This window comes from Nicotiana attenuata, unplaced genomic scaffold, assembly GCF_001879085.1.
Source record: "Nicotiana attenuata strain UT unplaced genomic scaffold, NIATTr2, whole genome shotgun sequence".
Taxonomy (NCBI): Eukaryota; Viridiplantae; Streptophyta; class Magnoliopsida; order Solanales; family Solanaceae; genus Nicotiana; species Nicotiana attenuata.
Genome location: NW_017672322.1, coordinates 73,328 through 91,675, shown reverse-complemented (window position 1 = coordinate 91,675; position 18,348 = coordinate 73,328). Strand labels below are relative to the sequence as shown.

General features: G+C 40.4%; 1 protein-coding gene across 1 annotated transcript; it reads left to right on the top strand.

Annotated features, from left to right (window-relative positions):
• The first annotated feature begins 14,916 nt into the window (after nt 1-14,916).
• On the top strand, nt 14,917-18,348 carry LOC109212738 (heterogeneous nuclear ribonucleoprotein 1-like). The gene is made up of 7 exons (XM_019376411.1): nt 14,917-15,118; nt 15,221-15,378; nt 15,505-15,545; nt 16,689-16,852; nt 16,955-17,057; nt 17,128-17,297; nt 17,397-18,348. Exons 2-7 carry the CDS (start codon nt 15,254-15,256, stop codon nt 17,922-17,924), a joined length of 1,131 nt encoding a protein of 376 aa, XP_019231956.1. The 5' UTR covers nt 14,917-15,118; nt 15,221-15,253; the 3' UTR covers nt 17,925-18,348.

Genomic DNA, 18,348 nt, shown 5'->3' with positions numbered 1-18,348 from the left:
CTACCCGACCCAGCTCGGATCAAATCATGGTCGTTGATCATTTTTCATCAACGGTCCAGATCTATGCTTACCTAATTAAGCCAAACGACCCCCCAAACCCCTCATTTGCCTCACTCATCTCTATCTCTCTAACCTATGGTTCTCTCTAGAACCTTCCCCCCTTCCCCTCCTCTCCGATGAGTTCCCTTCATCTTCTCCGTCACCTTCTGACCTTAATCCATGGTGGTTTCACCACCCACCAAGCCACCTATGGCTCCTCACGTTTGGTTACCGAAGCTTCATGACTCGACCACAAAGAGTTGGGTCCATACTTTTGTCGATTCAAGTTCCACAGCCATCTCCGGCCTTGCTCCGGCAAGCCGTGTCTGTTCGAGCCTGGCCTCAACTCCTCCTGTTTAGATCCAAGCCTTTCTCACCGTTTGGGTTCCTCTGAAAACCCTAGCTTTGAGGTTTTTCTGATCTCTTTAGATCTGTTCTAGATCTATGCTTTCCCTAAGCTTTTAAACGATTTTTTGATATTTTTTCGAAAAATATACTTTCAAAACCTTTGTTCTCCGATTTAGGGTTTTGAGTTATGCTTCTCTGATTTTCTTGTGTGTTTCTCTGATTTTCTTCTTCTCTTGTGTGTTTTTCTACTATGTTCTTGATAAATCTCTTCTACCATGTTTTTCTATTATATTGCTCCTACTGTGTTCTTGTTAAAACTCTTCTACCATGTTTTTCTATTGTATTGCTCCTACTGTGTTCTTGTTAAAACTCTTCTACCATGTTTTTCTATTATATTGCTCCTACTGTGCTCTTGTTAAAATTTCTCCTACCATGTTCTTATTTGTTTCTTCTATAAGTTCTTCTACTATGGGTCGCATGTTACTCTTTTACTTTGTTTCTCATGAGTTTCTGTTATTGAAAAAAAGCATGTCGAAGGTCCCAGTTCCTTTATGAGACCTTTGAACTTGTTTCGACTAGTATCTTTTGCTTTCTTGATTACTTGCCCTCTCATCTCGACACTCGATTGATGGTAAAACCCTAAAATTTAGGGGTTTATCCGAGTTTGAGAACATTGGCTATGTCATATGTTTGTTTTTCATCTTTAAAGCTGTCTGATTTCAGAAACCCTAACTATTTCGAGGTTCTGAACTTGTTTCTCAACTGAGTCTCGAAATTCTTTGTCTCAACCTCTGTCTCTTTAAGCAATTCTGATTTTCCACTAAAACTTTTCTAAGGTCTTTTACACTGGATCTTTTGTATGTTACTAGATTCTAATTCTCTTCTACATTGCTAACCTATGTGACTACCATGCTCCTATAGTCTATTATCTACTGATTTTGCATTGACACGACTTCTTCTTAACATGTTTGTATGCTCTTTATATGCGCTGAACTTCCCCTCTAAAATGGTTTCCAGACTTCCTTTTGTATAGGTCTGATTGATTTTCTTTCCTTGTTTGCTGATTTTCCTGTGATTCGACTTAAGTTAAAACCCTTCTCAGTTTTTATGACTTGGTTCATTCATGGATCAGTAATTACAAGATCCCTGACCTTTGATTTACTGGCTATTTACTAATTTTTCTTACCTTATTTGTACAACCATGTACTTTAAAACCCTGTCCTTAAGTAACCTTTTATGTATTCGCCCCTAATTGCATGTTGTGCACAAAGTGCTTATTCAAATTCTTGCCTTAAATTACCCGTTTGAATTGGAATCCCTTAATTAAGGGAAGTCTTGTGTAATTGATGCTTAATTGATACTCAGTTCCTTAACTATTTTCTTACTTTATTTCTGCCTGGTTTTCAACACTATAAATGCACGACTCTTTCACAAACTCAAGAGAATGGAGAATCCTTCTGAACTCATACTCACACACAATAATATTCTCTTCTTGTCTGCACTGTGGCCCGTTCACAAAACCTACTGCTTTTTCTTTGTTTGTTTCTCTGAAACTGGTATGTCCGGATTTAATTTTTAGCACTACAACAATGTGTATTTACTGCTTGTGTGTCCATGTTTGCTTGTTGTTTTTGTATATCTCAGCACTTAAGGTGGCATGCTGATTTCCTTCTGTTTGTTTGTTATGGACCCCCATTCCCCTATTACCCTCTATGTGTTTTGAGTTATGGCTTAAGGCATGGCAATGTAAGTTGTTGTCCATGAATTAAGTTTGATCCAATGGGGGTCTTAACCTCTAAACAATATGTTCTAACAGACCTAAGGGTGTGCCAGCATCTCCCATTGCTGGGTATGCCCATCCGCCTGCCTTTTTGCTCTTGCAACTCCCCCTTTCCCCTATACCCTTATGTGTACTGATTTAAGTTGTTTCCCTTTTTCCCTTTCCCCTTTCAGAATTCTGCTTCTGCACTTGCACTCTCTCTTAGTCCTTAAGTTCTGTCCCCCTCTTGTGAGCCTTGCCTTGGGACCTTGGGTTCCCTCTGAACTTGGACACCTGAGGGCTGGCCCTTCCACACTGCACTATGTCTTAATCTGGTGATGCATTTGGGTGTGAGCATCGCCCGGAGTCCTTTTCGAGGCTCTTAAGGAACTTTGACACATCCAAATGGGAGAAAGGCTTTGGAACATGATCTTTTGGAGTTGGTTTACTTCATACTTCAGACAGGAAGCCTGAATCAGGCTCTTCTTAGTTGTATTTATTTTTAATATCTGATGTATTTTTTTATCTTCATTCTGGGCTGTAATAATTTTGTAATAAACTCTTGGGGATGGCTAGTGAAAAAGGGAGGGATAGCTATGTATGCGAAGGGTAGATAACTTGCCTATAGGTGTATTTCTGAATTTCTGCACTCTCGTATAGATATCCTGCCTATAGGTCACTTCTAAATTTCTGCACTCTCACATAGATAACATGCCTATAGACATTCCTGAATTCTGCATTTCTCACATATATACCATGTCTGTAGGAATTCTGCATTCTCTCATATAGATACCATGTCCATAATTACCTGGCAATCTGAATTCTGCATATGCATATAGAGAATATGCCTATAGGTCTTTCTGAATCTTGTATATCCATTCTTCATTAGGCAATCATATTTATAGGTCTTAATCAACTGCAATTAGATATCATGTCCATAGGCTTTAAATAAAATTCAGCACCTAGATATCATGTTTATAGGGTTTCGGCATTTTACCATGTCTATAAAAGGGTTTAAAGTCAACAACACATAGAAAACATGTCTATAGGAGCTATTAATCAAGTCTGAATCGCTTCACTCGCCAATAAGTCTAAAACCAGTATCCCTTTCGTTCTTTCTAACTTTGTTTATTTGTAACCATTATGTGAAAATCTCCTCTTACTTGAAGTTTTATTTGCCTATGTGTTATTTGCACTTAAGTCACAACAATAGTTTGGCCGGGAACCACACTAGTGGATCCTGAAGGGTGCCTAACACCTTCCCCTCGGGATAATTTTAAGCCCCTACCCAATCTCTGGTTACTAAAATCAAACCCTTCTTAGTGTCCTAATGCACTTAAATCATTAGGTGGCGACTCTTCAATTCAAAACTCAATTCCCAAAAGGGAACGAGTTGTCTTCCCAAATGCAATAAACCCGATTTTGCGAGAAAAAGGGGGCGCAACAGTTGGTGAACCCAGTTTAAGATACTCCAATGAAAGTGGGCCAAGCAATGACGGAAACAGAAAACAGGACCTCGACGAAGCAGAGGAGCGAAGAGACATGGCTTACATAAGAATGGTAGCCCAAAAGCAACAAGCAGAATGGTACTACAACAAAAAAGCCAAAGTACGACCACTCAAAGTCGGAAACTATGTACTCAAGGCAAAAACACAAGCGAACAAAGATTCGAGAGAAGCCAAACTAGGAACCAATTGGGACGGGCCATATAAGATCACGGCAGCAGCAAACAAAGGATCTTTTCAACTAGAAACTACGGAGGGAAAACTACTACAAAACAATTGGAACGTCGCCCATCTCAAATACTTCAACTTTTGAAAACAGACGCCCTCCGCGTCATACTCTTTTTCCCTCATCCGAGTTTTTTCCCAATTGGGTTTTCTCGGAGAGGTTTTTAATGAGGCAACAAAGCGGACGTCTCGAAGTTCAAGTATAATTCATCGCCCCGCCTGCCGACTGATAAAGGGACTGGATACATGGAAACTTCTCCAATATATGTATGAAACGAAGGACACATGTAATATTCTCCAATGAATGAAATAAAGCAGCATTTTTACTCTCCACCAAGTCTTTTCGCATCTTACATTCGACCTTGCTCGAATTATTTTACATTCGACCTCGCTCGAATGATTTACTTTCGACCTTGCTCAAATTGTTTCACATTCGACCCCGCTCAAATTAATTTACATTCGACCTCGCTCGAGTTGTTTCACATTCGACCTCGCTCGAATTGTTTCACATTCGACCTCGCTCGAATTGTTCCACATTCGACCTCGCTCGAATTGTTCCACATTCGACCCCGCTCCAATTGTTTCACATTCGACCCCGCTCCAATTGTTTTACATTCGACCCCGCTCGAATTGTTTTACATTCGACCTCGCTCGAATAGTTTCACATTCGACGCTGCTCGAATTGTTTCACATTCGACCCCGCTTGAATTGTTTCACATTCGACCCCGCTCGAATTGTTCCCCCTTCGACCTCGCTCGAATTGTTTCGCATGCGACCCCGCTCGAATTGTTTCGCATGCGACCCCGCTCGAATTATTTCGCATGCAACTCCGCTCAAAGTCTCCAATGTCCGACCGCACCGAACATCAATCTCATCAAAAAATTAGGGACTTCCCCACATAACAGAAAGAGAGAGAGAGATTGGAAATCAAGAAACACGTAGCAAAAAAGGGGGGGTCGTTCCATTACAACTTTCAAGTTACAATACTTTTTACAAAGGGCCCAAAGACGCCCTCACAAAATAGCAAAACAGAACAAAAACTAAGTATGACGGCTTTAAACGCGTCATCCCTATCGGCATACTCATCATCATACCAAGAATCTGAGGCAAGCCTATCCACATCATCGTCAATGTCGTCCCCACCAGGCGTACCAGGGGCATAACCGCAAGCTTCACGGGCCGCACGTGCCTTAGCGCGGACGCCCTCAAGTTCTGCTTCAGAAATCTTTCCGTCGATTTTCAAAGACTTATATACGTCGAGCTGAGCCTCGACGTAAACCTACATCTCATACAACTCCCGCGGCATGCCGGCATCGGCAGAAGTATGAGACGTGGATGGTTGTGACTGCCGTCGCACCTCCTCAGTTTTCAAGGTAACGACCTGCTCGTTCAATCCGCATAACTCTGCCTCTAAATTTTGGATCCATTCCTCTAACCTCGCCACAATAAGCGTCGATGTCTCCGCCTTGCTCTCCCGCTTGGACCTGCAAATGCAAAGAGCGTCTTCTAAGGCCTCCACTTCAGCCGCAACGGCCACTCTGTATTTCTCGGTACGAGCCAACTCTTCGACCTTGGCGTCAATTCGCCCCGCAGATCAACAACATTCGCCTCCCTCTGCCAAATTTTAGCAGTTAAAAATGCCACCCGCGCTTGAAGATCGGCATTCTCAGCCATCACCCCTTTACCCACCTCGAGCTCGTAATCATTGGCCTTTAGAGCTGCCTCGAGCTCACTAAATTGATTGATGACTCTCACTAGCTCATCATCCCTCTCCTTTAACTCTCCATATTTCTTCGCCAACTCCTCGTCTTTTCGTTTGAGCCCGTCGCGAAACAACTGAAACTCGCTATCCTGGGTAAAAACATAGGCCAGCATTCGATGCTTAGTAAGATACTCCTTGTACTTAGAAGTCACCTTTTTAAAGAGGTCCGTCCTCTGCTCTTCCCTCCATTCACGCTCAATCCCTCTGATAAGAGTCTGACATGTAGAAGAAAAGAGTCAGTATGAGAAGATCACACGTACGAAACAAATCCTAACATTAAAAAGCACTTACTCGTAGAGCCATGCCAGATATACTCAGCGATAATTCAACATCGCTCATCGCCTGCAGCGCCGTGTTCTCAGAAGCCGCACACAATGGGGCAAAGGACGGCGCCGCTCGTTCCGAGTTGGCCAAAAGTTCATAACCCACGGGGATGATTACGTATCGGTCGGGACCCTCCGTCCTTACCTTTACGTGAGTGTTCCTCTCCAAGAAGGTCTGTATCTCTTCAGGGTCGATGTCCAAACCAGAATCGTCGTCTCCCGCAGGTACCGTTCCATCTCCTCCGGCCGTCGACGACGCGCCACATTCCGTGGTCCTTACAAGTTCCCCTCTTTCATCACCTCCTTGTCCCTATAGGACCTCCTCTCCATAACGACTGTCACACCTCCTTTTTCCTACACCCCCGGAAGAGTATAAGGGAGTTTTTTCCCAACTTAAAGTGACAATCGAAACGGGATCATTTTATTAAAAATTCATAGCCGCCACGTGGTATAATTTAATGGTGTCCCAAGTCACCGGTTCAAATCCCGAATCGAGGAAAGGTTGATTCTGTTTTACAGTCCGCGAACACAGAAATCCGGGTAAGAAATTCTGTTAACCCGGGAGAAGGTGTTAGGCATTCCCGAGTTCCGTGGTTCTAGCACGGTCGCTAAACTGTTATAATTGACCTATTATCTAATTTTAATACATGTTTTAACATATGGTTCAATTTTAACTTATTAGCCGCTTTTAATTATTTTTAAGAAAAATTGCAACGTCATTTAAAATACGTCTTGAACCGCGTCACATAAATGCACCCGCGGCTCTCGACATACTTTATCTAACATTGTTGAGATTTGGATTTGGGTCACATAAATGCGCACCCGAGTTTAGGAAGGTAAATTATTAAAATAACGCGCCTAAAGCAACTACGCGTTTTCAAATTTGCGAGGGCCATGGAAAATTCGCTAAATGGCGCGCCTCGATTTCTAAGGATGTTAATTAAATTAGGGTCATGCATTTTTAGATTTTATTTGGCACGGCACGCCTCATCTCCAATTTAAAAGGGAATTCAAGCTAAACTCTCGAGGGCCCAAAGCTATATCCTATTTAATGTGGCTCACCTTAGCTATTCAAATAAAACTTAATTATCTAAGCATTAAGGGATGGGATTCTACTATGTCCAAACTAACTAAAGTATTTTTTTTTTCATTTTTCATTAACTTCCCAAAGAAGAACTTCAAAAGATTTTTTTTTTTTGAATTTTAGTCTTAATATACTAAAGAAAATATAAAAGCAACTTTTTATTTACTTCTAGATATTAATTCAACAAAGGAAAACCACATCAAATGATTTTTTTTTTTATTCCTCGAATTAGTATTCTAAAGAACACTTCTAACGAAAGTATAAAATGCAACATTTTTTTTTGTGGATTTTTTATTTATAACACACTTTTTTTTTCAATACAAAAATAGTAAATACAATAACAAAAGACTCGACATTACTGTACAAAACTAGAAGGTAAAAGACAACAAAAAGAAAAATAGACTCAAAACATAAAAAGCAAAATCTCCTTCAGCAACTCTTGAATGATCCTGACTGGATGGTCTCGGGGTGTCTGTCATGCTCAAACTCCGGTAAGTAGATCCACACCTGTATGAGAAAACTTTAAACCAACACTATGTGAGGCAATAACACTCCCTACTGGACACATGCAAAACGTGATTGAGGCTATTTTCGCAAAATGGCTTATTTGGCCAAAAGGTGGCTAGAAGTGCAAAATTTGGCTAAGACCCTGCAAAGCCAAGAACCTAAGATTCACTAGGAAGACCGGACCCTATGTGTGTTGCCTACGTATCACGCCCCGAAAGACGAGAATCAGGTATGCGTAGTTCGGGCAAATTGGATACGGTTGAGAATTAAAAAAAAACAACTAATTTAGAGAAAAAATATTTTTTTTTTCTTTTCTCTTTGAAAAATGATGAGACATGCAAAATATTTTGGATTTTCTTTTTCCTTTTTTTTTATTTTTGATTCTCGGAAAATGATGAAAAAGTGCAAAATCTTTTGAATTTTTCATGCTTTTTTTTCTTTTTTTAATAATAATGTAACAAAAACACAACTGAGCCCTACTTGCTATTTTCACACTTCACCCTCTCTTTTTTTTCTTCTTTTTTTCATTTGCCCTCAACTATTATTGGTCCGCCAAATGACTCTTTTACCCTTGAAGATTGCAACATGTAGCACATTAGGATACATCAGGATGGTCTTTTATTTTTAGGTACACCTGTCCTAGACGGACCCAACCCCTGTGTTGAGTCCCCAAAGTCAAATGCATATGATGCAAACAAGCATTCCTACTAGGGATCCGACATGAGGCTGAGTTATTCTAAGTATAAAACCTGGGTATACTGTTCTAGACTTGTGCACCCGAGCGGACAACTCGAGCCGAGGAGGGGGCTACGTACCGGGAACCAAAAGGCCATCCTGCTTAGTAACTTGTCCGAGCCTCTTTCTTATTTCAAGGTATGACACTAACAGAATAGGGAGTCACGCCAGCGTGCACATCCCCGAAGATGAGAAGAGAAGGGTTTCGTAGCAGTTGTTTATATACAGTACGGATAATATCAAAGCGGTAAAAGCAACATTTAGCACATTAGGCCCAAACATGTAATAAAATCAGATAATAGATAAAGCCAAATATAACAATTCATCTAAGCTCGAATTCTGAACCCTGAACCAGAAGTTCTGGGTTCTTTCCCCAGCAGAGTCGCCAGAGCTGTCACACCTCCTTTTTCCTACACCCCCGGAAGAGCATAAGGGAGTTTTTTTCCAACTTAAAGTGACAATCAAAATGGAATCATTTTATTAAAAATTCAGAGTCGCCACTTGGGATAATTTTATGGTGTCCCAAGTCACCGGTTCAAATCCCGAATCGAGGAAAGGTTGACTCTGTTTTACAGTCCGCGAACACAGAAATCCGGGTAAGGAATTCTGTTAACCCAGGAGAAGGTGTTAGGCATTCCCGAGTTCCGTCGTTCTAGCACGGTCGCTCAACTGTTATAATTGGCCTATTATCTGATTTTAATACATGTTTTAACCTATGGTTCAATTTTAACTTATTAGCCGCTTTTAATTATTTTTAAGGAAAATTGCAACGTCATTTAAAATACGTCTTGAACCACGTCACACAAATGCACCCGCGGCTCTCGACATACTTTATCTAACATTGTTGAGATTTGGATTTGGGTCACATAAATGCGCACCCGATATTAGGAAGGTAAATCATTAAAATAACGCGCCTAAAGCAACTACGCATTTTCAACTTTGCGAGGGCCATGAAAAATTCGCTAAATGGCGCGCCTCGATTTCTAAGGATATTAATTAAATGAGGGCCATGCATTTTTAGATTTTATTTGGCACGGCACGCCTCATCTCCAATTTTAAAGGGAATTCAATCTAAACTCTCGAGGGCCCAAAGCTATATCCTATTTAATGTGGCTCACCTTAACTATTCAAATAAAACTTAATTATCTAAGCATTAAGGGATGGGATTCTACTATGTCCAAACTAACTAAAGGATTGTTTTTTTTTTAAAAAAAAAAAGGAAAGGGGGTGATGATTCAGAAATAATGTGTGGGCCTAGCCTGAGGCCCAATAACCTGCCAAACGTAAGGCTATCCAAACAACAATTCCATGACAGTCCACATCGGGCCCAAGAGGGAGCCCAAATTGAAAAGCGGACCAGTTTCAGCAAACATTGAGACTCCAGTTCGAATCCATACATAGCACAGAATATCAAGTATTTGCATTCGAATTTACAAATCATACTGCTTTTAGAAAAATCAAACAATTACTTATTGGAACACACCTATCGTCACTTTTTATGCAGAAGATGCAATCCAAACATCGATTCATTTTTGTTATCTATCATCTAATACCATCACAATTCGTACCAACAGCATTCCATAATCTCGAAAGAACAGCAAACATTCACTAATTTAGGCTTCAAAGAGCAGTTATATACCATAACCTAAGATCAGAAAGTTACTCAAAATAACGCACTGATTTCAACTGAGCTACCATAAGACTTGAACTCTGCATGCAAATACCCTTTGCAAATATCCTTAAAAGTTCCTTTTATACACAACAATAAGCTCCAACTCATAAAATCCAAACAGCTAAACCATAATCTGTTTCATATTTCAAACCAAGACTAAACTAAAAAAAAAAACTTAAAAGACACATCCAACAGGAATTAGCTGATTACAGATTTAGTTATATCCTATTCACTGATAAATATACATAGTCAGGATCTTTCTAAGCTACGTAGTACAGGCTGTGCATGAAACTGAAAGAGAGAGAGTGATGAAACTTCAACAACAAACAATCATCAGATTTGATCACATTTCATATTCAAACTTCAAGTTACATGCAAGTGATGTCCATGGTGTCGACAAATACCTGGAAATGAAAGGAAATAAGAAGTGAGGGATCATCAGTAGCAATAGCAGAAGTCAGTCCCAGAGTCAATCAATCAGATAGTGAAATTAGCCTAGGAAGACCAATGGAACAGTAACCCAAACAACACACTTAAACCAGCACTTTAAAAAAAAAACAAATTCAATCCATTTCAACCCCAGATGAATCAGAATTGCTTCAGAAATTGAAAACCTCAAGAATCACAGAAGAAATTCAATGGAACAGTGATTTTATGAAATTTCCAGCCGTTTTTTATTTTTCTGAATTTTTTCCCTTTTTTTTTTCTCTGCCTTGGGATAGAAGGTAAGGTGCCTTTATAGGCAAGCCTTTAGGGCAGCAAAAGTGTATTCAGCTTTACACTTCTGCCCTTTTTCAATTTTTATTTTTGCTTAGGACTCCTTAATGTAAAAATCAGGTTTTCATTCAGGTCCCCTTGACAGTTTCTGGGAAGCTTCCTAATCAGTTATTCGGAGATTTCCCTACCTAGACTCCCCAATTTACCCCCTCAGCACCCTGTTTTTACTTCAGAAAGCCTGACCAAAACATGGGTCAAGTTGACCCAAATTCATTTAGTGGGTCTGAGTCTACAAATTCTGGGCTAAACCTTTTCTTTTGAGCCCAAATTTGACTCGGGGTTTCACAAAAAAATTCGAAGAAAAGGGGAGGAAGGGGACCAAACAGAGTCAACAGACTCTTTGACCTAAAAACTTCGAAGGCCCAAATAGAAAGGGCAAGCCAAATAAACTAACATTCAATCACAGAAACACTAATTAACTTAAAATGAAAAACATGCAAAAAGATTGAAGTATCGGAGAAACAGAGAAGAAAAAGAAAAATCAAAACATACACAAAAGAAACAGAAGAAAATGATAAAGAAACTCACATGAAAGCTAAAACTCAGAAGTTGAAGACCAAATACCTAAACATAGCCCGGACCGTAAGAAATGCAAGAAGAACTTCGAATCTTTAAAATTTCCCGGTCAAGTTTGACATTAATCATGTGTTCTTATCAAGAACACATGAATAACGTCGAACTAGACCCAAACCTCACTGAAGTCTCGAGTTGAGTTTGTTTGGAATTTTAGGGCTTGAACTAGATTCAAGATTCGACGAGCTTGGCTATTATTCGAGGGTAAAGGGTTAGAGATTTGGGATGGGGAGACGGAGAGGGTTCTATGGTGTGAATTTTGGCCAATTTGGTGGTGGCGCCGCCACCGGAGGATGGTGGAATCATAGGGAGGCACTAGGGTTGGCGTGGGATTCTCTGAGGGTGAAGTGAATGAGAGAGACGGGTTTGGGGGGGGGGGGGTACTGAGATTCAGACACTATTATACTAAACCTACCCCACTTTAGGACCGTTTGATTGAACAAATTCAACGGCCCAGATCGAGGGCCTTCAAAACGGGGTCGTTTGGCTCAAGTGAGGATCGGACCGGGTAGGGGAGCGGGTTTGCGCTTGGATTGGGGCGGGTTTTGGGGAAAATGGATTGGGCCTGGGAAATTTAATTGCAAAAGCCCAAAAATCAGATTTCTTTTTTCATTCTTTTCCTTTTCTTTTAATTTCTAATTTTCCTTTAAATTAAAACTAAAAATAAAAACCTAAATTAATTCCTAAATCAAATTATCCTACCACATTAAATTAATTAACCCTAACTAACAATTACCAAATTGAAAGAAAAAATCCCAAAATTCGAAACTCAAATTAAAAAGTGTAGAAATGAGTTATTTTTTGTGGTTTTTTCCATTTTTGTAAAGCAACTAAATTGCTAATTAATTTTAAAAACGCAAAGTTAAATGCAAATGCAATATATTATTGTATTTTTCATAATTTAACCAAAATTAACATGCGCATACAAATGCAAACAATTAACAAAAATGCTACAAAAATCTACGAAATTGCAAACAATGGGAAAAATTTATTTTTCTTGAATTTATGGGAGTAATTCATATAGGGCAAAAATCACGTGCTCACAACGACATCCGCCATAAAAATGGCCCCTACGTCTGGTGCAAGTGCAGGTGCCGCCTCCAGAGCAATGAATTTCTTCGGGTCAATACCAGTGACGACGGCCTTCCCAAGCTCCACCCTTCGCCTCTTTCTCGATGGCGACTCCTCTCCATTAGACGACTCGTCTACAAGATGGTAGATAGGCCGGGAAGAGATCTATCTCGCACAACAACATTCTGAGGGGCGGAATCCCTCGCTGACATAGCTTGAGTACGACCCCCGCGAACGGACTCGGCCAAAGCAAATTGCATCCATGTCGATGCGATAGCCTGGCGAAATGCCGGCACTAGAGCTTTCTTCTTGGAAACCCGTCGACCTAGCACCAAAAGGAGGTCGTATCAACGAGCAATGGCAAACAACAGAGAGCTGAAGCAAAAGTAGCACTTACTAGACGGGACCTTCGGTCCGAAGCGCTTGTAGAAAATCGCCCAATCACGAATCCCCGCCATATGAGGCAACACGGGAGCCACCCAATCTTCAATGTCGAGGACAGACGAGGGTGCATGCCTTTCAGCTGAAAAACAAAAAGACCGCAAATGAGCCGAAAACAAAAGGATGACAAAAGACAACGAGCGTATGACACACTTACGATTATGGTTCCACTCCTCGGGAAACCCAGTCGGGTTCGCCAACAAGTGCTCGGTCTTGATAAAAAAGTACTTATACCAGAACTTCCGATTCGTCCTATCGTCCATTCCGACTATCAGCCCTCTGGTCTCGCGATGCCGTAGGTGTATCATAGTACCTATAAAAACTTGGTGAAAATAAGTGCAGCAAGTGACGAACATCAACCTCACAACCAACCAATTCGGCGTACTTCGTTAGCATCTAAAATGCTTTATACAAATAAAGAGAGAGTTGTGCCGGACAGACGTTGTAAAACCGGCAAAATTCCTCCGCTAGTGGAAGAAGAGGAAGAGTATAATTGATCAAGAATGGGTAGACATAGAAGGCACAATACCCAGATCGATGGACCTCTACGATGTCGCCACCAGCCGAAATTATCTCGACGTGGTGGTGGTGGTGGTGGGGGGGGGGGGGGGAGATGCGATATTTTGGATCGAAGCTCAGCTATATGAGACGGACCAGTCTCGGAGATCACCTGAGCGGGAGCGGGAGCAGGCTCCTTGGGAAAATCATTTCTAGACAAAGGTTTTCTGGGAACTATCTCCTCCACGGTAGGAAAGCTCTCATCCTCTTCGGCCATAAATTCCTCACCACCGGGAGGAGGAGCCACCGATAACGGAGTGGCATCGAAAACTTCATCATGAATGCGAAGAGTTTGTGACATGTTTCGACAATGAAATGTGTTCTACCAAACCTAAAGAAGAAGATAACAACTAGGTAAGGAACAGAGAAATGGAATCGGAAAAGCTAAATCAAGAGCAGAAACTGGCAAAGAAGATCAAAGAAGAATAGTGCTCGTGCAAGGTAAAAGATGGTGAAAACTTCTGAAAAATGTAACTCCCATCTATTTATAGGGCTGGGTGGCGCGAGAATCGAAGCAAATGATTGTCAATGGCACCAAAACCAAAGAGGCAGGCACACAGACGCTGTCTCGGGAAGATGCGTAATGATGACGCCCGTGGCCATGACGTCACCCCATGGTAGCCACACCAATCACGGCTTCACTGGTTGCGCGTTCTCTCCACCTCGACCGACCCGACTTATTCAACACAACCAAATTTTTCCAAAATGGAGGTGAATCAGGTCCGCTTATCGAGGGCATGCAGGACCACAACCTCAACAAGCGGAGAGACTAACTGTATTGGTCTAAATTTGGCGACTTGGCAGTAATGGATAGGCGAGACCAAGAACGAGGTCGACCGCGGTGTAATAGCTGAAGGTTGCTCTCGAGAAGGCTGATGCCAGAGACGGGCAGCTGAGATGAAGAAATAACGGCAACATAGGTTCAGATATGGACACAAGGAATATTCCTTTGGATATTCCTTATTTTGTACTTTTCAGGGTTTCTGGAAATATCCCTTATAAATAGGAAGAGATAGAGAACAAAAAGGGGGATCTGCACTTTATGAGAAAAACACATTGCAAAAGGTTGACTTGATAGAATATACAAAAGTTGTCTTGTTCATTGATTACCTTATCCAAGCATATGTTTTCGATTCTTTGTTCACAAGTTCCAAAGATTCCTCTACCATCTTTATTTCTCATCTTTCCACGCTGCTGTGAGGGAAAAGAGCCCTCCAAAGTCTTACAATAATTGAGTGGTAGATTCCTTTTTGTTATATTCATTGCCATTATCTACATTTATTGCACATTTATGATATTGCATTCATGAGCATTTAATTAGTGCGAACTTAGTGATTAACATTGTCTATCTTATCGACTTCACATAATATTTGGTCTAGATTTTATTATTCTTAACTAATAAGATTCACCCTTCATCTCATCATTAATTGATTTAACTGAAAGACTTAATATTTTTTCGTCAAAAACCAACCTAAAAATTAAAGCGTGAAAAATGTGGTATGTAGTAAATTTTTACCAAAGGGGAAAAAGCCTATACAACTGCTCCAAAGCGCGAGATATTTCCCTTAAATGCAACCTTCACTTCTATCTGTTGCGCGGCGGCAATTTTCCCATCTCCACCATACGAAAAAGGGCGCCAAGCTGCTAGGGTTTTTGCAATTACAGAGGCTCTCGACCTCCAATTATTCTTCTCGCTATTCAATTCCGTCTAATAAATCCATAAGCTAGCTTCGCCTCTGGTACTACATGTCAAGATTTTGTTAGGGTTTAGATGAAAAGTGTGGAACCACAGGTAAAAAGTTATAGGTCGTCGTTGGAAATAATCTCGTATTTATTTGCAGGTATATTTATAGATAAAGAAAAATAGGAACAAAATGGATTATGATGTAGCTGAACAAAATGATGGTAACTATCAACCACTACAGCCGTATTCAGAAACCCGTGGAGATAATAGTGCAGGCCATGAATTAAAGCATTCAATCGATGATTCTTCTGCAGGGTTAGTTTGTAGCTTAGTACTTAGTTTTGTAGCTTCTAGTTTTGGATCTTTAGGGTTTAGATGATGGCGAAATGCATAAGGCCATGCCGAAAGTATTGTAACTTTGCTGGTTTTGCTTGTTGTTAGAAAGCTTTTTGTTGGAGGCATTGCTTGGGAGACCAATGAAGGTAATCTAATTTCTGATTCTGATGTGCTTTTTCACCTGTATTTGATTGGTTCTTTTTGCTTAGACTTGTTGTAGACAGGTCTGTGTTGGCTTGGACAACTATTATAGCCTTTTAATTGACATATGGATCGGTGATAATTTTAAAGATAAATATTACTAGTTGAATTCCTAATGTAGCTGTCTAGACTCTAGTTGTTCTGCTTTTTGTTCATTAGGATTTGATTGTGATGTAGTGGAAATTTTGAAAGCCTACTTATTGTATGAGCTTGATATAGGAAAAGCTCTAATTCCTGTCGAAGTTCTTATGTTTATTAGGAAGGTGGAAACTTGGGCCTTCAGTTTACACTATTATACCTTGAGTTTCCTGCCCCAGAAATATGAAATTTTCGATTTTAAATAATATCATAAGCATCTTTTTCTTAGTGTTTTATTTAATAAAGTCATGCACATATATCTTAGCTGCATCACAAGGTGTAGTTCCCTGGTTCAAATTTTGGTGGAAATGTTTTTTTCTTCCTTTGGTTTGTGTTTGTTTGGGTTTTTTTTGGGGGTTTTGGGGGGGGGGGGGGGTTGAAACATTTTGCAAACATCTTCAGGAAAACAGTAAAGCAACCTTTAAGTCTTATGCTCCTCTGATCAGGGGCGGATTTATAGGCAAATATACTGGGCACGTGAATCTATGGTCTTTCCGCCAAACTAGGTTTTTTATGTACATATTTTTTGGAATTTGTCTAATATTATCTGTTAGCACCCATCCTTCAAAAAGGCTAAATGGTGCACTTGGTTGAATGCGAAGTTATTTACCTGGAGGAGCAGGGATCAAATCCCACTTAATAGTTAATACTTTTTTTTCTCCTTTCTTTAGTGGTGCACCCATGTTATAAAAAACCTAAATCTGCCTCTGCCTCTGATACAATAATTCAGTTTCGTGAGTTAATTATCTCCTTTCTTATGTATTTGCCTGGTTTTGGGTGAATCTGTAGCTTATTCAAATGATTTTAAAAAAACTGTTGCATTGTTGTAAGATCGCACTTTCAAATAGTTTTTGTTTAACCTATGTATATTGTGTCCGCTTTGTCTTTATTTCTTACTCTTAAATCCAACTCTAAGCTCGATACTTATTTTATACATGTTATTTTTCCAGAATCTTTTAGGAAATATTTCAGCAGGTTTGGAGAGACAACTGACTGTGTAATAATGATGGATAAGGTCTCTGGACGGCCGCGAGGATTTGGATTTGTAACATTTGCTGACCCAGAAGTTGTGAATAAGGTTTTAGAGGAAGACCACATCATAGATGGTAGAATGGTAGGATTTTTGAGTGGGAGTATCTTGTAATGTCATGTTTTCTTTGGTTTATTTGGAATTGGAAGTATGTATTTAGTAAATTTACTATGATTATTGGATCAGGTGGAAGTGAAAAGGACAGTACCTAAGGAGGACATGCAAGTTAAAGGAGCTCCAAAAACAAAGAAAATTTTTGTCGGCGGTCTTCCATTATCTTTAACCGAAGGTAAAATTCAATACGAGTTCTTATTGTCTATGATCTAGAATAGATGTTTTAATCCAGTGATTCATTGCAGATGAGTTGAAGGAATATTTTTCTTCTTATGGCTATGTTCTGGAGCACCAAATCATGCTGGACCGCGAGACTGGTCGGTCCCGAGGCTTTGGCTTCGTGACTTTTGATAGTGAACATGCCATTGAAAAAGTTTTAAACAATGGCCGTATGCATGAAATCTGTGGCAAACAAGTAAGTCACGTGGACTCTGTATTAATCATGATTAATTATCTCTGTGGTACTTGTGTCAAATGAAATATATACAACTCTTTGACATTTTGACATCTTCAGGTTGAAATTAAGAGGGCTGAGCCAAAAAGAGCTGTTGCTGAATATGCAAATGGGAGCAGGCAGTATCTTGGTGGTAGTGGCTCGAAATCATACAGTGGCTTTGGTGGGTCTGAAGGAGGGTTTAGTGGTGGTTATGGTGGAACGATGGGTAGAGGGTATGGCGGATATGGTGGTGGTGGTGGTGGCTATGGTGGTTATGGAAACATTGGAGGAAGTTATGGTGGGGGTGCTGCAGGATTTTACTCTGGGTATGGTGGATATGGTTATGGATTTGGGTTTAGTGGACCTATGTACGGGGCAGGTGGATATGGAGGCACTAGCTATGCGGCTCCTGGTAGCTATGGTGGTCCCACTGGGTATGCTGGCGGTAGAGGATATACAAGCGGTGATGGTAGCTGGTATGGTGTGGCTAAAGGCGCCGCATCTGGCAATGCTAAAGGGTATGGTGCTGGTGGTAGCACTGGAGGTGCTAAAGCATATGGGAATGGTGGTGCTGCAAGCAGAAGGTTTCATCCCTATCAGAAGTGAGACCTTGCTCACGAGTCTGGAGTTGCAATTGCTTTGACTACTATTGGCGGGTCCGAGCTAGGTGTAAAACCTTTGCTGCTGAGTTTGTTTCCTTGTGCGGTTGATGATTTTCAGTGAAATGTTGACAGCTTATTTTGATTAAGCCTCTGTAGATGTATTAGCATATTGGTTTTGGGAGAAATAGTAGTCTTTTGGCTTAACTTTTGCAAGTTGTTTAATCATCTCTGTGTAAGGTCAGGATAGAAGTTACAAACTTTGTTCTTCTGGTGGCACACTCGGATACAAACTTTTGGTTAGTTGGTAAATTAGAGTATGTGCTATAAACATAGACACTACTCTGAGAAGTCTCGCTTTTACGTTGTATATAAAAAAATGTGTCCAAGCCATTGTTTTATAAATTGATGGTTTCAACGAGCTTTTAAAA